Here is a 23,700-nt window from a genome sequence, read left to right on the forward strand (position 1 = left end):
GTGGTTTTTATTCTCTTCTTTTTGCTGTCTTTTCCAAATTTTCTACAATATAAATATTAACCTTCTAAGGAGGAAAAAAAAAGGCAATAAGAATATGTCTTGGGAATAATAAAAATACGTTAGAATTTTGTCTTTCAGACAAACATAGGCTGATAGCTGGCACATTTGCCTGAATTACCATGATTTAAAACTAAAATATATTTTTACAATTTGTTGCACATACTAAATAAAGATTTGTTTCCTATTTTTTTTATATTATTTTTATTGATTTCAAAGAGGAAGGGAGAGGAAGAGATAGAAACATCAGTGCTGAGAGAGAATCATTGATCAGCTGCCTCCTGCTCGTCACCCACTGGGGTTCAAGCCCGCAACCCAGGTATGTGCCCTGACCGGGAATCAAACCATGACCTCCTAGTTCATAGGTTGTCGCCCAACCACGGAGCTAGGCCGGGCTGTTTCCTATTCTTAATTTTAAAAGTAGTTCTGAAGCGTTAAATATCACTAAGTGCAACTCTATCAAAATGGAACATTTTGTAGAAAAGCAAACAGATAAACAAGGGACCAAAATTAAAAGGCAAATAAAATGGAATGGATTTTTGGATAAAAATACATTGAAGGGTTAATAGTGTCATTATCTGAAGAGGTTAAACAAATTCACATTTCACAGACTTTCAGAAAAATCATGGCACGAAGGAAGGGCATGGATATCGGGAGAGGAAACATAGCCAGGCAGCTTCTCAGCTGATGCTCGCCCTGCATGCCCAAGGACCACACCTGGAGCAGCAGGAGCTAGCGAGCCAGGTAAACTGGTTGGCAAACAGACATGCTGAATCTCTGCAGAGTACCCCCACCCCCTTTTTAAGAGCAAAACCAGGGCTGGGCAGAGGCTTATTCTGAGGCCCTATGATGTGACTGCCCGTTGCACACCTTCCCCGGCCCCAGAAAACCAGGCTTCCCCCAGGAGCACTGCTAGGGTCTCCCCTGAGTTGGGACAGACAAGCAGGCACCAGCACTACAGCCGTGGGCCCACCAAAGGGGAGACTGTGGCCGCAGACGGCCCTTACCTGGAAGTCCTGCGGCTTGTCCGACAGCACCTTCCTGGGCGCGGGGGCACCTCTCTTCCTTTTATTCCCCGGGTGGTACGGGGGAGGGTGGGAAGCTGGCTTCTTGGGCGTGGAAGGAGCCCCCGGGTCTGGGGGGCCGGTCTGGTCCAGGAAGGGCTCTGCCTCATCTCCCGTGAGGCCCTGGTCCTCGGTGTCCTCCTCTCCTCCTGTGTCTGGGAGGAGAGGGTGCTAGTGAGTCCTGGTCCCTCTGGCCCTGCCCTGGGGACCCAGCCAGGTAAAGGGGGGTCCACAGGGCACGGCACCAATACTCACCACCACCCCAGCCCCTCTCCTTCCCCCATCGATGAGCCAGGATGGATGAGGAAGGAGAAGAGACGCGTCCAGCAGCTACACGTGGGGGCGGTCAGTCCAGTTAGTCAGCAGGAAGGAGAGAGAATGGCCCCCCGCCCCCTGTCCTGCAAGGTGAACCCCTGGCCACCGCGGCCCACTCCCGTGAGCTGACGGCGGCAGCTGTGAGATGGTTACGGGTAATGGGTGGGTCAGGACAGCCCTGGCTGTGTCTCACCCGTGGGGGCCAGCCACTTCTTCCCCGAGTATCTTGTGTCCACAGTGCTGTCACTGAGCAGGGACCACGTCTCTGCCCGGCTCTGTCCCCCACCTGGCACGTGAGCGGGCACAGCCCCGGGAGGGGAGGAGGGAGTGGGTAAGGGAAGCCAGCCAGCTCCCCTCGCCCCCCAACCCTGCTCTCCCTGCAACCCCAGCCGCACACGAAGCTCAGGAGCAGATGCCACGTCTGGGGGGGACTGTCCCTCACACCACCTTCCAGGCGGGACCGGGAACTGGGCACCTCTGGGAGCCTCCCCTGCCCAGTGTGAACCTACCTCTGTCAGAGCCACCTCAGAAGTTGCCCCAGAACATTCGGGGCCCTGCAGGCTCCCACCCGCTGTCCCCAGGAGCACCCCTCCTTCCTCCCTCCACCTGTACCCCAGCCAGAGTGACCTCCCATCGCCAAGCTCAGACAGGCAGGCCTCAGTGAGACGGTCCTGCGCCGCCCCCTCTCCAAGAGCCCACACAGGGCTGGGCTTCCGGACTGGCCTGGGGCACCCGGAGACAGGGCTCCACACGGGGACAGGGGATCCACACAGGCACAGGGGCTCCACACGGGCACAGGGGCTCCACACGGGCACAGGGGCTCCACACGGGGACAGGCTCCACACGGGGACAGGCCTCAACACGGGCACAGGGGCTCCACACGGGCACAGGGGCTCCACACGGGCACAGGGGCTCCACACGGGGACAAGGGCTCCACACGGGGACAGGCTCCACACGGGGACAGGGCTCAACACGGGCACAGGGGCTCCACATGGGGACAGGGGCTCCACACGGGGACAAGGGCTCCACACGGGGACAGGGGCTCCACACGGGGACAGGGCTCCACACGGGGACAAGGGCTCCAAACGGGGACAGGGCTCCACACGGGGACAAGGGCTCCACACGGGGACAGGGGCTCCACACGGGGACAAGGGCTCCACACGGGGACAGGGGCTCCACACGGGCACAGGGGCTCCACACGGGGACAGGGGCTCCACACGGGGACAGGGGCTCCACACGGGGACAGGGGCTCTACACGGGGATAGGGCTCCACCCAGAGACAGGGCTCCACCCGGGGACAGGGGCTCCACACGGGGACAGGGGCTCCACACGGGGACAGGGGCTCTACACGGGGACAGGGGCTCCACACGGGGACAGGGGCTCCACACGGGGACAAGGGCTCCACACGGGGACAGGGGCTCCACACGGGGACAGAGGCTCCACACGGGGACAGGGGCTCCACACGGGGACAAGAGCTCCACACGGGGACAAGGGCTCCACACGGGGACAGGGCTCCACCCGGGGACAGGGGCTCCACACGGGGACAGGGGCTCCACACGGGGACAGGGCCTCACACGGGGACAAGGGCTCCACACGGGGACAGGGGCTCCACACGGGGACAAGGGCTCCACACGGGGACAGGGGCTCTACACGGGGATAGGGCTCCACCCAGAGACAGGGCTCCACCCGGGGACAGGGGCTCCACACGGGGACAGGGGCTCTACACGGGGACAGGGGCTCCACACGGGGACAGGGGCTCCACACGGGGACAAGGGCTCCACACGGGGACAGGGGCTCCACACGGGGACAGAGGCTCCACACGGGGACAGGGGCTCCACACGGGGACAAGAGCTCCACACGGGGACAAGGGCTCCACACGGGGACAGGGCTCCACCCGGGGACAGGGGCTCCACACGGGGACAGGGGCTCCACACGGGGACAGGGCCTCACACGGGGACAAGGGCTCCACACGGGGACAGGGGCTCCACACGGGGACAAGGGCTCCACACGGGGACAGGGGCTCTACACGGGGATAGGGCTCCACCCAGAGACAGGGCTCCACCCGGGGACAGGGGCTCCACACGGGGACAGGGGCTCTACACGGGGACAGGGGCTCCACACGGGGACAGGGGCTCCACACGGGGACAAGGGCTCCACACGGGGACAGGGGCTCCACACGGGGACAGAGGCTCCACACGGGGACAGGGGCTCCACCCGGGGACAGGGGCTCTACACGGGGATAGGGCTCCACCCAGAGACAGGGCTCCACCCGGGGACAGGGGCTCCACACGGGGACAGGGGCTCCACACGGGGACAGGGGCTCTACACGGGGACAAGAGCTCCACACGGGGACAAGGGCTCCACACGGGGACAGGGGCTCCACACGGGGACAGGGGCTCCACACGGGGACAGGGGCTCCACACGGAGACAAGGGCTCCACACGGGGACAGGGGCTCCACACGGGGACAGGGGCTCCACACGGGGACAAGGGCTCCACACGGGGACAGGGGCTCCACACGGGGACAGAGGCTCCACACGGGGACAGGGGCTCCACCCGGGGACAGGGGCTCTACACGGGGACAGGGGCTCCACACGGGGACAGGGGCTCCACACGGGGACAGGGGCTCCACCCGGGGACAGGGGCTGCTCAGGTTGTGCTGCGTCTGCCTCCAGGTCTCTTTACCAGGAGAGAAGCTGCAGACTCTTTTCCGTGGGCGAGTCCCCACCTGGCCCGCCTGTGTAGCTTCCTGCCCACCCAGCAGGCCCGGCCACCCAGGCCCCTGACTGTCAGCCAGCCATCCTGGGCTGGGTCCTCCCTTGACAAGCCCAGCAGAGGCAAGTGGAGCGAGCGGAAGCAACCGTGGGACTCCGTGTCTGCTCTTTTCACAAATGATAAACTACAGACCCAGAGAGGGGGAGTGGCCAGCCCAACGTCACACAGCTACTGGGTGTCAAAGGTGAGACTGTAACTCATGTCCCCTGACTTCGACCCCCAGCTCTTTCAAGGAAATCCCAGCCCTTTTGTCCCATGTCATCACCAAAGGCCTGTTAGGTCCGGGCAGGGAGGCACTGGGATCTGGGGAGTGGGTGGGGCCTCCGGCATCACCTGGGAAAAGGCCCCGTCCCACAGGCATGTCCTCTACACGACAGCACCCACCCATGCGGGGCGCACAGTGTGAGCACCCACCCAGGCACAGCTCCCTCAACGGAGCCAGTGGAGCTGCGGGGGGGGGGGGGGGGGGGTCGCGCATCCTCCCACTAATCCGAGTGGCACCTGGGGAGCATGCCTCCCTCCTTTCTCCTGCGAGGCAGAGGCAGTTCTCAGGATCCCCCTTCCCCCATGTCCTCCCCCGCCCCCCAAGGCCGCACAGGCTGCTGAAGCCTCACTGGGGCCCCACCCCCATGCTCGGGGAGCCTGGCTGGGCCTCCCAAGGTGAGGGGGCTCCTCACCAGCCATCATATCCTGGTCAGGCAGAGTCGGGGAGGGGTCCAGAGGAGTGGTAGGTGGGAAGAGGGGCACAGCTCCGGGGAGCGGCGTGTAGGACACCTGCAGGACCAGTGAGGCCTGAAAGAGAGGGGGGAGGGGAGCAGGTGGGTGCACTGGCCTCAACCACCGCCCTCCACCATCTTTCCTGTTCCTTTCATCCCTCGCAGAGGAAGACGGCCTGAGGAGGGTCAGGTTTGCAGGAGGCTGTGACAAAGCCACTCTGAGGGGGCCCTCAGCATAAGAGCCCAGAATCTGAAGTCAGGTTCCGCCACCCAGGAGCTGTGCAACCTTCGGCAAGGTCTGTAGCCTCTCTGTGCCTCAGTTTCTTCCTCTATAAAAAGGGGGTGGTAACAGCAATAGCACCTTCCCCGGGGGTCCAGTGAGGATTAGATGAGAGGACAGAGCACATCATAAGCTTCTATAAATGAATCAGCAACCCAGCCTCTCCTAAGAATTTTTCAACTCTCAGCCAAGACCTGACCTCTTTCCCAGCCGAGGGCCGAGGCGACAAGGGGATTGTCTCCACAGACAGCTCAGCCTGTTCGGCTCGGCCCCAGCTCCGAGACAGGCTTTCTGAGCCCTCTTCACTCCCAAAGGCACTTCTGTCCCCACCTCACCTCCCGCGGCTCCAGCTTTGACCATCCAAGAGGAGAGGGACTGGACACATCACTGGAATGGACAGGGGGAGGCTGCCTGTGTCCCCACCCACTGACCCCACCATGAGTGGTGCACTGCTCAAAGGGCCCCTGAACCTGAAGAAACGGTGCAGTCACAGCAAGCTCTCCAGCCTTGCAGCTCCTAGGCCAGTGGGGGCCTGGCCAGGCCTTCCCTGGAGCCCCAGGGCCAACAGGCCTCCTGGGTAGCCTTTTTATCAATCAAAGTAATAAGTGCTCTATTGAACAAAGGCAAAAGGAAACAAACTGCTATAATTCTACCACTATTTGCATCTCGATATCATTATCTCTAATGGCTTTTAAACAGTGTACAGCTCTGTTATATATAAAACTAGGGGCCCGGTGCCCAAAATTCGTGCACTGGGTATGTGTGTGGGGGGGGGGGGAGTGTCCCTCAGCCCAGCCTGCCCCCTCTCACATACTGGGAGCCCTCAGGCGTTGACCCCCATCACCCTCCAATTGCAGGATCGGCCCCTTGCCCAGGCCTGACGCCTCCGCCAGAGGTGTCAGGCTTGGACAGGGGACCCCCATCTCCCCCCGATCACTGGCTCTGACCCCCGCCCAGGCCTGAGGCCTCTGGCCCAGGAATCATGCCTGCTCAGGGGACCCCCATCTCCCTCTGATCGCTTGCTCCACCTCCCGCCCAAGCTTGATGCCTCAGCCAGAGGAGTTGACCCTCATCACCCTCCGATCACCAATCACCGGATCTGCCCCTTGACCAGGCCTGAGGCCTCCGGCAGAGGTGTCAGGCCTGGGCAGGGGACCCCCAGCTCCCCGCGGTTGCAGGCTCCGCCCCTGCCCAGGCCTAACACCTCTGGCCTAGGCGTCCAGCCCGGGCAGCGGGGACCCGCAGCTGCAGCGGCCCCGCGATCGTGGGCTTCACTTTAGGCCCAGGCAAGGGACCCCTAGCTCCCGGGACTGCCAGCTTCGACCGTGCCCAGCTCCCATCGCTGGCTCCACCCCTACTTTCTGCTATCACTGGCCAGGGCGGCAAAGGCACCTGATTCTCCGATCATAGCTGGGGGGCAGGGTAAAGGCGGCCTCAGGGCCGCCTTTGCCCTGCCCCCCACCTCTTAGCTCCCCCCTGGGTTTCCGATCACTGTCAGTGGCAGGGGGCTTCTTCCTGCTTTCCCTTTCGCCTCCCTGCATTGTGCCTACATATGCAAATTAACAGCCATCTTGTTGGCAGTTAACTGCCAATCTTAGTTGGCAGTTAATTTGCATATAGCCCTGATTAGCCAATGAAAAGGGTAGCGTTGTATGCCAATTACCATTTTTCTCTTTTATTAGTATAGATGCTTTTCTTTTACTTTATGTTAGACAGTAAGCACGCCCCCAGGTTTTGACAAACTCTTTATAAATGTCATTGTTAATGATGCATAATACCGTCTGAGCAGCTCTAGTGTGATTCAGTAGGTCTCTCTCTCAGCTGAGTAATCGTAGGGGTTTCCAGAAGGTCCTGGAGCAAAATCTGATTCTGAGACAGAAGATGCTCCAGGCCCTGGATGTCATCCAGCTCTGGGGCTTGAACCCTCAGATTGAGGCCTGAGCAGGGGCAGCCAGGCTAAGGAAAGGCAGGGATGGGGGTGTGGGGCTCAGAACCCTCAGAAGGAGGCCTGCCTAGCCGAGCCGCTCCACATCCCAGGAGACCCTGCAGGAGGCCTGGGAAGGCAATGAGACCCTTTAAATATCTGGGTCCGAGGCCTTGCCTAACCGCCGCTGCAGGTTCCTACACCACCACCAGGTGTCGCCACGTGCGCAGCCAGAGTGCCTCGCACTGGCATCCCAGGCTCCTGCAACCCAAAGAAGGAAAAAAAGAGGGGGGGGGGGGCGCCCCAAATACCCAGGCCCTCCCGTGCCCAGCCTGACTCCTGGAGATTCCAATCAGGTTGGGGTGGATCTAGACATCTCTACTTTTCTCCACTTCATCAAAAGGCAATTATTTGTGCTCTTTGGAGAAATAACTAATTGCAGGGTTAGGCCAGGATTGGTAGAAGACAACCCGGAAACATTTTATGCCAGAAACCAAGGAAATAATCAAAAAATGATAGAAACATGTCAAAAGGACAATGAGTCAGTGGCTGCCACTGGCCAAATCTGGGACAATTTAAACATGAAAATAAAAGATAATTACATTAAACCATTGACTAAAAGAAAAATACCTGATTCCAAATGGAAATAAATAAGTAAATCAAACAGGAAGGAAGCTTTTTTCTTACAGTGAAATGCCAACTGATTCACACACACACAAATAACTAATTTAAAATACCACCATTTAACAATCATCAACACAACCATTAGCCCTGGCCTGTATGGCTCAGTTGGCTGGAGCATCATCCATTCACCGAAGGGTCAAGGGTTCAAATCCCAGTAAGAGTATATACCCAGATTTCAGGTTCAATCCCCAGTTGGGGCAAGTGGGGGAGGTAACCAATCCATGTTTCTCTCTCATATTTCTCTCTCTCTTTCTCTCTTCCTCTGCCCCTTCCTCTCTCCCTAAAATAAATTAAAAAATAATAATAAACCCAACCAAGAAGCAACAGTGGTTGTTAAAACTAATGGGTAGCCCTGTCAGTGTGAATCAGTGGTTGAGCGTCGACCTATGAACCAGGAGGTCACGGTTCCATTGAATTCTGGTCAGGGCACATGCCTAAGTTGCTGGCTCGATCCCCAGTAAGGGGCGTCCAGGAGGCAGCCCATCAGTGATTCTCATCATTAATATTTCTATCTCTCTCTCCCCCTCCCTTCCTGTCTGAAATCAATAAAAATATTTTTTAAATTGATGGGTGAAAGTTGAATGAGGCACAAAGTACCTCCCCCTCAAATTCTTACTTCTTAGGGCAATGGATTTGGGGTTAGTGGAGAAATTCAGCAAATGCTACTTTAACCAAAAAAAAAAAAAAAAAACAAGCTTAATAGCACAGTAATGAAATAAATCAGAGTCATATCCCCCTGGATACAATAGGGCAGCCCAGCATCACTGTGTGATTTTCCTGCCAAAGATGCACAACCTAGATCTAATTGTGGGGAAACATCAAACTGAGGGACAATTACAAGCCTGTATTTCCAAAAATGTCAAGGTTTCAGGTTGTAAAAGTCAAAGAAAGACTAAGGAATTCTCCCAGAGGGAAGGAGACTAAAGAGTCAAAACAACTAACACAGCATGATCCTTAATTGGATCTTTTTGCTCTAAAGGACACTGTTGAAAAGGCTGGTGAGCCCAGCCAGAGTGGCTCAGGTGGCTGGAGCATCGTCCTGTACACCAAAAGGTTGCCAGGCATGTTTGCAGGTTCAGTCCCCAATGAAGGGCAAACTGATCTCTCTCTCTCTCTCTCTCTCTCTCTCTCTCTCTCTCTCTCTCTCTCTCACCATATCCTTGGGTGAGGGTTACAAAAGAAACTTGGAGGTGGATCACTGCATTAGATGCAGTGCTATCTCAATGACCATTTTATCAGTATTGATGGTTGAGTTATGGTTCAGTAGGAGAAAGTCCTTAATCAGAGAAAATACACACTAAATTCAGGAAAATTGACAACTTAGTCACAAATGGTTCAGGACAAAAATCTTCTTTATCCTACTCTTGCAGCTCCTCTCTGAACCTTAACTTTTAAGTAAAAGGTTAAGAAACCCTTAGAAATCTGCTTCTGCTCCAACCACAGGAATGACAGCAGAGACACACAGCAGCCCCCCCCCCCCCGCCCCCCATGCTGACTCCTCCTCTCCAGGAGTCATGTGAGCTCAAGACCAGCCGCGGAGTTTGCAGGCCTGGTACAAAACAGAATTTCAGGCCCCTTGTTACAAATTTACCGAGAATTTTAAGATGGTGACAGCAGAGAATTCAACCACATGCCCACGGGGCTGGCCTGCGTGGCATGTCTGCATGGCTCAGCCTGAGCGGGTCCTGCTTCCGAAAGAGGGGAAGTGGGACCCCACCTGACGTAGCTGGTCCGGCCTATTTTCATTCATTCGTTCCCCCCACAAATACACACCGAGCACCTGCAAGGGGCCAGGCACTGGGATCCTGGGATACTTCCAGGAACAAAGCAAAGGCCCCGCCCCCATGGAGCTGACATCCAGCAGAGGAGACAATCAATGATAAACAAAATAAATATATAAATTATACAGCACGTGAGGAAGAAAAGAAAGGGTGAGCCAAGTGGGTCAGGGGAGCAGGGGGGAGTGCAGGTTGCAGAGGTCCGTGGTCTGAGTGGACCCCGGTGAAGAAAATGGAGCAAAAACTTAAAGAGGGCACAGCCTGGGCGTCCCTCAGCCCCAGGTTCTTCTAACACTTGGTGACTGAGGTCCCCTGACCCTGGACCAGCTCCCCTTGAAGAACACCCTTTCCTATTTCTCAGGGCTCAGTCTCTCTCCCTCTCCCACACCACCCGGGGGCATTTGCATCTCTGTGCGGAGTTGGAGCTGCAGGAGTGTAACCCCACGGCCTGGATGTCAGCACCTGGGCTCCGGGGCAGCCCTCTGGAGAAGCAGGGAGGACCGCAACCCCAGAATCCCAAGGCCACCTCGGCAGCCCTCCCTGGGGTTTCCGAAGGACCCGGTTTCCTCCACACTCATAACCACACCGACCTCCTGAAGAGCTGGCTCCAGGCTCCTGAAAGAGACGTACAGCCCAGAGCCAGCTCCATCCTGTACAGGCCCGTCTCGGAGCCACAGGAACAGCCCTGGCAGCTTCCAAGGACCTAGAACCAGGATCCAAAACACATCTCGCCACCAGGGGGCAGCGTCCAGGGGCCACTGCTCCAAAGCCAGAGGTGGCTAATACTGGAGGCCTCTAGCTCTGCTGAGGATCTAAAGGAAAGCGGGCATGTCTGTGGATCCCACCCCCAGTCCGGACATCCCATCCCAACCGGGACATCATACTTCAGCCCCTCTGCCCAACTCCAGACATAACCAGCGCTGAGATTTTCTTCCTGTGGGAAGTGTGAGCTCCATGCTTTCCCAGACCACATGACCTTGGCCTACAGCCCCCAGTAGGACCCTCTTTAAGTCCCCCCACATGACAGCCCCAATCCTCAGCTCTCCAACCCCAGCACCACCACGCAGACATCCTAGCAGTCCGTCATGTGTCGACCATCTGGAGGCAGGAACCTGAGTCACCCATGTCTGCCATCTTGGGGTCACGGTCAACAATATCACAGAATTCTGAGGGTCCTGTCTGGCCCCCAGGCTAGGAAGGCCCAAGAAACCAAAGGCAAAGACAGGGGACAACTCATCAGATCCTCCTACAGGTCACGCAGCCGGGCTCTGGGGTCCTTCACTCCCGCCCTGCTCAGCTCCACCCCAGGTCCCTGCCTCCAACACACTTCCTCCTGGCTCCGGCCCACCACACCACCAGGCTCCAGGTGCACTCAGCACCGATGGGCTTCTTTTTCTGATCTGACTCTGGCTGTCAAGGCTGAGGCGATGCCGACAGTGTTCGTGGTGTCGCCAGACCCTCATGAGCAAGCCTCTCTCTCTCTCTCTCTCTCTCTCTCTCTCTCTCTCTCTCTCCCTCTCCATCTGTGAGCACGTGACTTCTTTCCTCCGTGTGTGTCCGCACCCCGTGCTGGAGGCTCCCCCAGGACAGGGGTAGCGTTTTCCTCTTCAGTCTGGAATCTGTCTGAGACAGATTTGGCATCTTCCCATGGCCCGCAGCCCAGTGTGCCAATCTGAAGGGACTTCGAAGAGGACACGGAGGGACAGGCAGATGGACGGCAGCCCCCGCCCCCTCTCAGCCCTTCCAGGGTTTTCTACGGGTCCCACAGGCCCTGTGTTCACTCCTGTCACTCCACCAGCGGGCCCCCTCGGCCCTCTGAGGCAGTCTGGGCTACAGCCACTCGGGGAGGGGAGCCTGGCATGCTCGGCCCATTGGGCTCGGCCCAGAAATCGGCTTCGATAAAAGGCCAGTGAGACGCTACGGCTTCTGGCAGGGCTCTGTCCCTTCTGCCACATCCCCCGTTTCCTGTGCCTCCCACTGCAGTGCGGCCCCGTCCCGGGTACCCGGGAAGCCCCAGCGCAGAGGGTCTTGGGACCTGCCTGGGGCTGCCCCGTGACTTCGTGCTGTCACAGGAACTAGAAGACAGTCCTGGGGCCTCGCCACAAGGAGGGGGGCCCCTCTCCCCCAGGCCGTGCTCAGCTGGGGGCTCACCCAAGCGGGCCCAGCCCTCCTCTCCCATCCATCACCTCTGGCTCTCACACCCCCTTCTTGGAGACAGGGTTTGTGAGGATTGACAAGCTCTGCAGCCAACCAGGGATCCCAGCCCGGGGAAGAGAAGGCAGCAGGTGAGCCGACTGCAGACAGGCCATGGGAACCCAGAGAGAGAGGAGGAGCGGCCAGGCCCCTGGGGATGCCGCCAGCCTGGCTCGGCCCATGGACAGGGACCCAGTGTGAAAAGCTCTGTCCCAGGGGTGGGTGCGCCCCTGAGCTCGGAGTGGAGCCAATGCTGAGCCTGCAGGAACCAGTGTCGGGGTGCACACAGGGCTAGAGGCAGACACATTTGAGCAGCTCGACTGGGAAGTGAGAAACCCCGGTTGGAGGCTCTGGGGGCCGGACACAAAGCAAAGGAGGAGCCCCATCCCTGACTCAACACAGCCCTCAGCAGCCGCTGATGCCTGCCCCCATTTCTCCACTAGAGCTCACACCTTCACAGCCTCTCCAGGACCCCTGAGGGGAGTTCAGATGTCCCCAGGGTCCTTCTGGACCGTAGTGATGTGATATTGTGATTTATGATAAAAAAGACATATTTGGTCTTAACACCCTGTTTCCAGCACAGAGCTCCCAAAACCCTTGGAATTTCCTAAGTGATGAGGGCGGTAAAGGTGCCTTTTGTTGTATGAATGAGGTGACCAGGAGAGCGAGACCATGTGATTAGAGGGTTGGAACTTTCAGCCCCACGATCCCCCCACTTCCCCAGCCACCCCATCCTCCAGGGAGGAATGAGGGGCTAGAGACTGAGTTTAATCACCAATGACCAATGATTTAATCACTCATGCCTGTGTAATGGAGCCACCATAAAAACCCCACAGAACAGGAACCGAGGCCGTCGGGGCTGGTGCACACGCAGGTGGAGATGGGGGAAGGGGGAGGGCCTGGGAGGCACGGGAGCTCCTGGCCCTCTCCCCCCCTTGCTCTCTGCACCTCTTCACCTGGCTGTTCCTACGCTACATCCTTGTACAATAACCCAGGAATCTAGGAAGTAAAATGGGCCTCTGGGCTCTGTGAGGCGCTCTAGGAAAGTAACTGAACCCAAGCACAGGGCTGCTGAAACTTCGAATCTATAGCCAGTTGTGACTGGCATGGGGGGCGGGGGGCTCGTCTTGTAAGTCTGAGCCCATAACCTGTATAACTGAGTCTATTCAAGTCCCCTGAGAGTGTGGGAGATGCACCCTCTGATGCATGTCCCCACTTGGACATCGATTCCCTGTGTGACTTCAGTCACCGTCTCTCTCTAGGTCCCACAGTGATACCATTCAGAGCCCTGCCCAGACTGGCCACTTCTGATTCTCCAAGCCAGCCAGGAGCCTCCCCATACCCACACTCACACTCACACTCATATACACACACTCACACCCATAGACGCTCACACTCATCTACTCATACACTCACCCGCTGTCACATTCACACACTCGCTTACACTCACACCCATACACACACTCCATGCGGCAAGGCAGCCCCACTCTGTCCGAAATAACTCAGCCCAAAACCCCCCACCGTAGCCCACCCCCTGAGACGCCACAAATCGATCATTCCCCCAGGGCATCCTGGGAGGCTGGCCCTAAGGGAAGGTCAGGAATTCCACTGACCAGGAAGACAGAACCCTGCAGGGTATACTTAGCTCACTAAAAATAGCAGGAGGCGAGAGTTGAGGGCTGGAAATTGTCTGGGAGAACTGGGAGAGCACTGGGCAGGCTGGGGGAGGGGCGGGAGGACAATGGAGGAAAGGAAGGGCTCTGACAGGTCCGGGTGCCAGGGAGAGGGATGTCTGTCTGTCTCCCTTCCCTTGTGATCTGTGACCCAGATGACTCAGCTTTTCTGGAGAAGGAGGTTGGATGGTGAGAAAAGCGGCCAGGGAGACTGGGGTGGGGATACCCAAGGATGCGGGGAGCTTGGGAAGACCAACCCCAGGAAGGGACCCAGGGCAGCCAAGGATGACTAACCCTGCAGGTGGGACCAGGCTGCCTGTGGCCCCCCTCCCCTCTCTTCCAGCCCAGAGCCCTCCCAGGTACCCTGAGCCCTGGTGGGCAGGCCCAGACCTGGCTGCTGGGAGCTGGAGTCACACAGCTCTGGGATCAGAAAGGCAAGGCCTCGGCCCGGAAACTGGCCTGTGCAGAGGCTCCGTGAGCACTTACCCCCGTGGGCTGCCTCTTGGTGTCCAGCAGCGGGGCATTGAAGCTGGCAGACAGGCTGGGGGTGGCGAGGACCTCCCGGAGTGGGATCTTGGCTTCCCCCAGGAACCTGAGAGGAGGGAAAAGTAGAATCTAGAAAACTAGCCTGTGTCCGGCTTGTCTCTCACCACACCCCTCACCACCACCACAGATGAGGAGCATAAGACATTTTGGGGGCTAGCAATCTGAATTTGTCCCAGTAACCTGCTTTCTACTGCACTGGCTTGCTAGCCGATAATTAACTCCATTTGTGAAAGAATGTAGGCGACAAGCAGCGGACTCTGTACCTAAGTGAATCAATGTTCCTGAGGCACATTCTTGTGAGCCTTATGCAGGGATGGCGAGCCTATGACACGCAAACTCATTTTTTTGGTTGATTTTTCTTTGTTAAATGGCATTTAAATATATAAAATAAATATCAAAAATATAAATCTTTGTTTTACTATGGTTGCAAAGATCAAAAAATTTCTATATGTGACACGGCACCAGAGTTAAGTTAGGGTTTTTCAAAATGCTGACACGCCGAGCTCAAAAGGTTCGCCATCACTGGCCTATAGTCTAGTCCAGAGGTTCTCAACCGTGGCCGCACATTAGAATCACCTGGGAATCTTTTTAAAATCCTGATTTCTGGGCCTCATCCTCCAGAAATGCTGTTTCTTTGTTACTAATGTTGTGGCCCCACCCCATAACAAAGACACAGAATTTCCGGAGGATGAGGCCCAGAAATCAGGATTTTAAAAAGATTCCCAGGTGATTCTAATGTGCAGCCAAGGTTGAGAACCACTGTTCTAGTCACTGCCCCTTCCTTAGTTATCTGGTCCTGCAAGAACTAATTTACCTAAATACCCAATCTACACGGGGCCCTGAACCAAGGATGGGACAGCTGACCTGGAGGGAGGTCACTGGCGCCAGGCAGGACGGACATTAGATACAATCTAAGCTAACCATCTAACTGATTCTCCAGGGGGGAGAGGGGGCTGTAGTCCACCGCAGAAGCTGGTAGTTAGGAAACAAAGAAACGCAGAAATATACAAGGAGAAAATCTCATTGTCTAAGTTGTTCAGGATCTGGATCTTAGGGTCCCCTGAACCAGCAGCGCTGCTTTGAATAAAGGCTCTTCCCTGAACCCCAGAGTGTCCAACTGTCCCTTCTGCGCCAATTCCATAAATTCCATATTCCATAACACCACCACCACGCAAGCCACACAGACAAGCTGATCTGCCTAGAACGCCAGAGTCACTTAGGACCCCTCCTCCTAGTCACCCCACCGCCATCCCTGGAGGGCCAGGCCCCTCTCCCTGCACCAGAGGCACACCTTCCCTTCCCCCAAGGTCAACTTTGACCCCTTTCTGCCCCTCCCCAGAGGCCCAGCCCTCCACCCCTGTCGGCCTGGGGGCCCCACAGAAGGGCTTGTCTTGGCCCTCGGGCCTCAGCCATCCACCACGTGGGCGTCTCCTGAAAGCAGGGCAGTCCCTCAGCACATCTGCATTGCTCCCAGGCCTCAGCAGCAGACTGACCCAGTCTGCACAGGCGTCTACACAGGTCTCCTAGAGCTTGGCCAGCAATGATTACACACGAAAACAAACAGACGGTCCTGTCTCAGAGGGCAGCCCATGACGGTCACACCTCACACACCAGAGGCCGCATCTCTCACTGAGGGGAGGGGACCCCATACACGATGGGCTCTTAGGATCAGTAAGTCGCCAGGGAAAACGGTGACGTTCCGTAAGCTATGAAAGGGGCCATCAGCATTCCGCAGTGGCAGAAGGACAGCCAGTGGCCTGTGTCCACCGCGGCTGCGGCCTGGTGCTTGCCCGGAGCTTCTGCGCGCCTCCTGCACAGCCAAGGCTCTGCCACGGTGTCCTCTCATCTGCTTTTTCATTTTCTTTCCTCGTGAATAAATAGCACATCTGGTCTCTGTAACAACTGATTTGAATATGGGTTTTTATAATCTCAGGAAATGAACTTTTAATCTTGACCTAATTAGCTGATAATTTTTTTATCCTCACCCGAGGCTGTGTTTCATTGATGAGAGAGAGAGAGAGAGAGAGAGAGAGAGAGAGAGAGAGAGAGAGAGAGAGAGACATCAGTGTAAGAGAGAAGCACCTATCAGTTGCCTCCTGTCTGTACCCCAACCAGGAATCAAACCTACAACCTTTTGGTATATGGGACGACACTCCAACCAATGGAACCACCCAGCCAGGGCTAATTAGCTGATTTTTAAAACAGGCTGCTTATAATGTCACACCCATTAGATGGAGGGAGGGAGGGAGGGAGGGAGAGAGGGAGGAAGGAAGGAAGGAAGGAAGGGAGGAAGGGAGGAAACTACAAATGTTATTGAAGATGTGGAGAAATTGGAACCCTGTGCGCTGTGAGTAGGAATAAAAAAGGTGCAGCCACTGTGGAAAACAGAACAGTGGTTCCTCGAACACTGAAAAATAGAACTGCAATCCGAACCAGCAACTCCACTTCTGGTATTTACCCAAAGAATTAAAATCAGGGACTCACAGAGATACTTGTCAGCCCATCTTCATAGTAGCATTATTCACAATAGCTAACAGGTGGGAGCAACCCAAGAGGCTATCAGCAGATGAATGGATAAATAAAATGTGGCAGATACATACAATGGACTGTTATTCAGACTTAAAAAGGAGAGGAATTCTGAAATCTGTTACAAGGGGGTGGGGGGGAGTGTGAACCTTGAGGACATGATGCTAAATGAAATAAGACAGACACAAAGGGGTAAAAATCGTACGACTCTACTTACAGGAGATACCTAAAGTAGGCAAGTTTTTAGAGACAGGAAGTAGAATAGCACTTATCTGGGGCTGAGTAGAAAGGAGGAAGAGGGGCTAAAATTTAGTGAGTACAGAGGGTCAGTGTAGAGCAGTGATGGCGAACCTTTTGAGCTCGGCGTGTCAGCATTTTGAAAAACCCTAACGTAACTCTGGTGCCGTGTCACATATAGAAATTTTTTGATCTTTGCAACCATAGTAAAACAAAGATTACATTTTTGATATTTATTTTATATATTTAAATGCCATTTAACAAAATCAACCAAAAAAATGAGTTTGCGTGTCACCTCTGGTACGCGTGTCATAGGTTCGCCATCACTGGTGTAGAGGGACAAGAGTGCTCTAGAGAAGGATGGTAGTGATGGTTGCACAACAGTGTGAATGTCCTTAATGCCACTGAGCGGTACACTTTGAATGGAGCAAAAAGGGGGCTGTGTAAAACCTGTGGCCCAGGTCACAGCGGGCATCACATCCTAGGCCTGTGGCTTCCTTCCAGGAAATTAATCTTTACCTCAATGGAACCCTGCCCTGTGTTCTCACGCATCTAGGATAGCATAACTTTGAGAGTTTGTTTGGAGGTTCTAGCAGGGGAGCGCAGCTACTCGTATACCCTTGATATACCCTTGACCGAAGACCAGTCCTCTCCTCCTGCGGGGGCGGGGGGGGGGGGAGGTCGTCCTCTTCGACCGAGCGCGCAGCTTCGGGAGGGACGCACATGGATCGGTGAGGGAGGAGGGGGACACCCGCCTAGCCAGCCAGATCAGCCGAATCAACCCTGGCGATCAATGGGGTGACAGATGTCGCAGCCAGATCGCCCTCACATCCATAGGATAGCATAACTTTGAAATGTCATTTTCTTTTCCTACCCTGGAAGGCACAGCCCCAGGCGCCAGATCACTAGACCACAGAGCATTTCCTGGTCATCTTGTTCCCCGCATTCCATCTCCATGTGCTGTAAATGCTCCCTGTCACTCATCCGGTACCCACCAGTGTGAAAGAAGTATGTGTCTAATTTGCAGTCTATCCAATCCTAGAGATTTCCCCGCTTTGCTTTCTCCTGCCTCTACCACCAAAGGAGTCCATTCTAGGTGCATAACAGGGTCTGCAAAATGGGCTTTCCCGGGAGCATTTTCTCAATCCCTTGAGACCGCTTCCAGGCATGTCCTCAAAATTTGGCTCAAATAAACTCATAACCCTTTTCTTTGCTGACCCTGGTTAAATTGGTTACGTTTTGTCGTGTATACTTTACGATGCTAAATAAATAAACTAGCTGCTTATGCAAGCTTCTGCACAACAAAATCCCTCCTTTTCCATCCCCCTGGGAACCAGCAGACTCTTGGCCACCTTGCAGTTCCCTTGCCAGCAAGGCAATACGCCTGGTGTATGTGCAACCCCCCATTTTTCTAACATCTCTTTAGAGAAAGGACTAAAAAGACAGATGCTCACTGATACTCGTTCTGGGTTCTGGTAGAGACCATGCCAGTAGCGTCACATTTTCTAGGATTTCGGATGGTTTGTGTTACATTCCTTTGGAGTGTGGAGCAAACTTGTACCACAGTTCACTGAGGGCTCTGGAGTGTCTCCATCCCGGGGCCAGTGAGGGGGAGACGTCTGTCCCCCATGTGTGGCCTGAAGTGTCCTCAGGACCCAGGCGCTATCAAAAAGACCAGCTTGGTTGAGCACTGTCCCATGCACCGAAGCATTGCCAATTCGGTTCCCGGTCAGGGCACATACCCAGGTTGTGGGTTTAATCCCCGGCAGGGAGCGTTTGGAAGGCAACTGATGGATGTTTCTCTCTCACGCAGTCTCTGTGTCTCTGTGTCTGTCTCTGTCTGTCTGTCTCTCTTTCTCTTGCTCGCTGTCGATCTCTCTCACTGTCTCTCCCTCTCTCTAAGCATGTACTCAAGTGAGGATTTAAAAAACCAAAACGATCAGATAGTGGGTATAGAGGACCTGCGCATTCATGTGACACTGGTAGTCAGAGTGATCCTATCCTTCATGGGAACACCAAGGCTGCAGGGTGGAGCAATTCCTCTCAGGGGGCCTGCCCTGAAACTGGGTCCCCGAGTCCCTGAGGGGTCAGCCTGGGGAAGCGGGAGGCAGGCGGGCAGAGGAGCAGAGGGAGACCTGGTCATCAGCCGCACACACAGCAGAGCCAGGCCTCCTCGGCCTCCCTTTCTGGCACCCAGCCGCCCCCCTCCCCCAGGAGAATTCCAGGAAGAGGGGCGGGAACAATGGCAGGAAATGCAGAAGGAAGGGCAGGCCCCACCCCTGCCAGCCCAGGCACCTCTGGCCACGAAGGACAGCTTGTTATTTCCTCCCTTAAATGTCTTTCTGGGCTATGAAACGCCCCACCTGCCACCCCTGCCGTAGACCCTGGAAGTCCCCCTGAGGAGCTGGGTGGCTTCACGGGCCCCCACGCCCCTAGAAGGAAGGGCTGCGGGCAGGCTGCCTGCCCTGAGCCTCAGGAGGAGCTGCCCTGAGTGGGGAGCACAGAACTGCACTGGGGGAGCCGAGGAGGGACTCTATGGGAGGTGGCAGGGGTCGGGGGCTTGATCACAGGAAGCCCTGATGGCCGCTGTTCCTTCATTTCCCAGAGGATGCAGGAGCCATGGCTTTATTCCGGGGGCCTGGGGAGTGGGAGGACCCAAACCCTTGACTGAGAATAGACACTAGGGCCCAGGCTTCCAAATCAGACATGCCCCACTCTCAGTGGGCACCAACCCGTGGCCAAGTGTGGCAGGGGGTTCAGTAGGGGTCACAGAGGCAGGGAGGGCCCTGGGGGCCTGTACAGGCTGCCTCTAGCAGCTCTGGGTGTGTGGTAAAGAGACCCCCGTGGGCCTTGGCCCACCCCCTGCACCTACTCACAGAAAAATGCCACTGCTCTCTCAGCCTCCCCAGGCCCCCCCTCCCCGGCCCCATCCCTCGTCATCCCTCCGGCCCCCATCCCTCGTCATCCCTCCGGCCCCCATCCCTCGTCATCCCTCCGGGCTGGGCTGTGTTCAGCAGCTCCTGGAATGTGGGGGCAGAAGCGTAGGGGCTGAAAGAGCTGCTGCCAACCCAGAAACAGAAGGAGACAGGAGCTGGCATGCAGGAGAGCGGGAGAGGTCAAAGCAATTTCCATATTCACAGGACACACATTTTTCCTCCACGGAAAAAGAATTCATTCCCAAATCCACCATCCACTAGGGCCACTGCCCTGTCGGAGATGGGAAAAGAGCTATGGGGTGGTGGCCTCCAAATCTGAGCCTGAAGTGGGGGGTGGGGGGAGTGCATTAATGTGGCCAAGTAAGTTTATTTTCATGAAGCACAAAGAAATCTAAACAATTTTATTTTAAAACATCGGACCATTTTACGTCATTGTAAAAAGAAAGCATGGGAGGCAACCCAGATGTCCATCGCAGACGAGGGTAAATATTTAAATCCAGCGTGGCCCGTGCGGTGGAAATGGGAAGCACACCATAAGCTTCTCTATGGAAAACCTTCAACACTTTTTTTAAAAAACGTGCAAAGTGTGTGTACAATATACCACCAATACTTCGAGGAATAAAAAGCATGGACAGAGAGCCTAATCTCATGGTTGCCAGAGACTCAGGAAAAGGGAGAATGGAAAGTTACTGTTCAATGCCTATAGAGCAGCAGTTCGCAACCTGTGGGTCGCGACCCCTCTGGGGGTCGAACGACCCTTTCACAGGGGTCGCCTAAGACCATCGGAAAACACATATATAATTACATATTGTTTTGTGATTAATCACTATGCTTTAATTATGTTCAATTTGTAACAATGAAAATACATCCTGCATATCAGATATTTACATGACGATTCATAACAGTAGCAACATTACAGTTATGAAGTAGCAACTGTTAGGTCGGAGAGAGCCCAGAATCGGATACATGCAGACGTGTGACAAGATAATGGACTCCCCCTGACATTTCTAACAGATCAGCATGCCAGACACAGATACTGGCTTCTCCACGACCCCCACACAGATACTGACTCCTTCCTGAATACCTTGCTGACCCCCTGCAGCTGGAACTTCCTCAGCTGAATACCTCAGCTCATGTCCCTGCCCCTCACCCAACCGAAGTATAAAAAAAGCGCCCCCCTCCCTGTTGGCGTGAATCCACGTGCACTGTCCTTGGGGTACGTGGGTCTCCCAGGACGCAGAATTAACTTTCCTTCCTTCCTTACTTTTCTGATCAACTCTCTTTATTTCCTTCGCCGCCTCCTGAGCCACCTAACCTAACAGCAACGAAATAATTTTATAGTTGGGGGTCACCACAACATGAGGAACTGTATTAAAGGGTCGAGGCATTAGGAAGGTTGAGAACCACTGCTATAGAGTGTTTTACAGATGAAAGAGTTATGAAGATGGGTGGTGGTGATGGTTGCACAACAGTGTGAATGTATTTAATACCACTGAACCATAAGCTTAAAAATACTTATGATGATAATTGTTATGTGTATTTTACCACAATAAGAGAATCTATTTAAAAAATTAATATGATACCTCTTGCCTAAAAAGAGAGAAATGTCAGAATCTGTATTGGTGATTATGCAATAACGCACGAATTCTGTAATGATAGATAAGACACGAAGAACAGTGGTACCCATGGGGGAAGGGTGAGTAAGGGGCAGGTGAGAGACAAAGATAACAGGGAGAATTTTTGCTGCATTTTTTTCTTATAGTTTTTGTTTTTGCAACAAAAAAATTAAATGTTCACCATCTCAAAAATTAAATTTAAAAACGGAACGTAAGCCCTGGCTGGTTTGGCTCAGTGGATAGAGCATTGGCCTGTGGACTGAAGGGTCCTGGGTTCAATTCTGGTCGAGGGCACAAGCCTGGGTTGTGGGCCCTATCCCCAGGAGGGGACGTGCAGGAGGCAGCTGATCAGTGATTCTCTCTCATCACTGATGTTTCTATCTCTCCCTCTCCTTTCCCCTCTGAAATGAATAAAAACATATTTTAAAAAATAAATAAATAAAAACAGAACATAAAACTCTGTTAAAATCTTATCATGTATTCATTCAACAAATATTTACTTCCAGCATATCCAGCAAAACACAGTCGTCGCCCTCAAGGAACTAACTCCTAGTGATCACCCCCCTCCCATAGCCTGGGTGTGCGTGGGATAGAGTGCCAAGCACCTTACATACCCTGGCTGACCTAAGCTGACACTAGCCCTGTGGGGTGGGTACTGTTACTGGTCAACCCACCACACAGCAAGGAAACTGGGACTCAGAAAGGCATTTAACCTGCCTGACTTCACACCAGTAAGAGGCAGAGCCAGACTCCGTGCTTGGCCTTGTACCGCACCCAGCGCAGCTGGGACACCTCAGAGCCCATGAGAACAAGAGGAAAGAAACAAAAGGGTCCTTCCTTGATTTGCTGTATCCATGGAAAACGGAACCCAGCCTACAAATTTGATCAGGTCCAACTTTTTAAAAAAATCAAATTCCAAGCTGCATTCATGTGCATGCCTATTATTCTCTGTATTTTGATGCTTTGGTGTCTGGGGCCAGGGCTAGCCAATTTCTAGAGATAGTAAATTCTACACCTGCAAGTGCAAAGCAGCCAATCCAGAGCCCACACCCCCGCCACTATGGGCTCCCACACTCCAGGGCACTATTCCCCTGCCCTGATCACCCCAGGGAGGTACCACACAACTCCAGACAGCCACCCCCCTCCAGAACCTGCCGAAATTACTCAAACTAGCCAATCCCCAACCCTCTTACCCTCCTTGCGTGCCCTTTTCAAAAGAAACCACAGCAAAGGCTCTGTCCATGGCTCCCCTCACCCCTTTGCCTCCTGACTCACCCTGGTGTTTTCCTAGTGGCCCTGCATGGTATGGCCCACCCCATCCTCTAGGTCAGTGGTCGGCAAACTGCGGCTCATGAGCCACATGCGGCTCTTTGGCCCTTTGAGTGTGGCCACAAAGTTTCAATCGCACTGTACGTGCGCGCCCGCACGTGGAATTTTGTGGTAGAGCCACACTCAAGGAGCCGCAGTCTGTCGACCACTGCTCTAGGTCAAGCATGTCAAACTCGAGGCCCCCGGGCCCCATGTGGCCCACAACAAATATTTTTTGTGGCCCAGCCAAAATAACGGTATGTAAGAAACGTTTTAATAAAACTTTCATAACTTAATTTTTACAATATCCTATTATACATACTTATTAATAACAAACTACAACATTCGCTAATGACTGATTACTATAATCGTGTTGCATTCATTTCCCTGACACGCCTTACACGCAGGCGCACCATTTCTCTCCACTAATACTAGCAGCGAATATTTTAGCAGCCGATTGCCACGTCATTAGTCTTGGACTGACTTGTTTGGTGTGCCCAACAGGAAATGTTTCACTTTCGGAGAACAAGTAAAATAGGTTTATTTGCGTTACATTTATTAATTTGTGCAGTTATTCAGTGTCTGGTAAGTTAATGTTCAGGAAAAAATATCAATTTTTATTAAAATGTTCTATTATTTTATGTTTATGATTACTCATTTATTTCAGCCCTTTGTATTCAGCATGTCTCTATCGAAACAGACCTACTTTTCTATGAATATTGAAGCTTTTGTTTTTTGCGGCCCACATAAACTTAAACCTTGTTTATTTGGCCCGTGTGAGCCTTTGAGTTTGACATGCTTGGTCTACACCCGTGGTCGGCAAACTGTGGCTCGCGAGCCACATGCGGCTCTTTGGCCCCTTGAGTGTGGCTCTTCCTAAGCCTTAGGAGTACCCTAATTAAGTTAATAACAATGTACCTACCTATATAGTTTAAGTTTAAAAAATTTGGCTCTCAAAAGAAATTTCAATTGTCGTACTGTTGATATTTGGCTCTGTTGACTAATGAGTTTGCCGACCACTGGGCTACGCTATGCACTGGAGTTTTCAGGGGGTGACTGGGAAGGCTGTGCTCT

At 54.2% G+C, this 23,700-nt stretch overlaps 1 protein-coding gene across 20 annotated transcripts in view; it reads right to left on the minus strand.

The window, feature by feature from the left end:
• The window catches only part of DYSF (dysferlin), a 202,199-nt gene that overhangs the window by 143,294 nt on the left and 35,205 nt on the right, over window positions 1–23,700 (minus strand). For 11 of the 20 annotated variants that reach the window (XM_059659464.1, XM_059659457.1, XM_059659455.1 and 8 more), the window contains exons 4-7: window positions 13,944–14,049; window positions 4,887–5,001; window positions 1,630–1,722; window positions 1,065–1,276 (exon numbers count right to left, since the gene is read on the minus strand). In XM_059659464.1, coding sequence (XP_059515447.1) covers window positions 1,065–1,276; window positions 1,630–1,722; window positions 4,887–5,001; window positions 13,944–14,049 — 526 coding nt within the window. The remainder of the gene's footprint in view (window positions 1–1,064; window positions 1,277–1,629; window positions 1,723–4,886; window positions 5,002–13,943; window positions 14,050–23,700) is intronic. The other 9 variants (XM_059659471.1, XM_059659466.1, XM_059659469.1 and 6 more) reach the window with 1 other exon arrangement.

Source organism: Myotis daubentonii, chromosome 12 (assembly GCF_963259705.1).
Source record: "Myotis daubentonii chromosome 12, mMyoDau2.1, whole genome shotgun sequence".
NCBI classification, from domain to species: Eukaryota; Metazoa; Chordata; class Mammalia; order Chiroptera; family Vespertilionidae; genus Myotis; species Myotis daubentonii.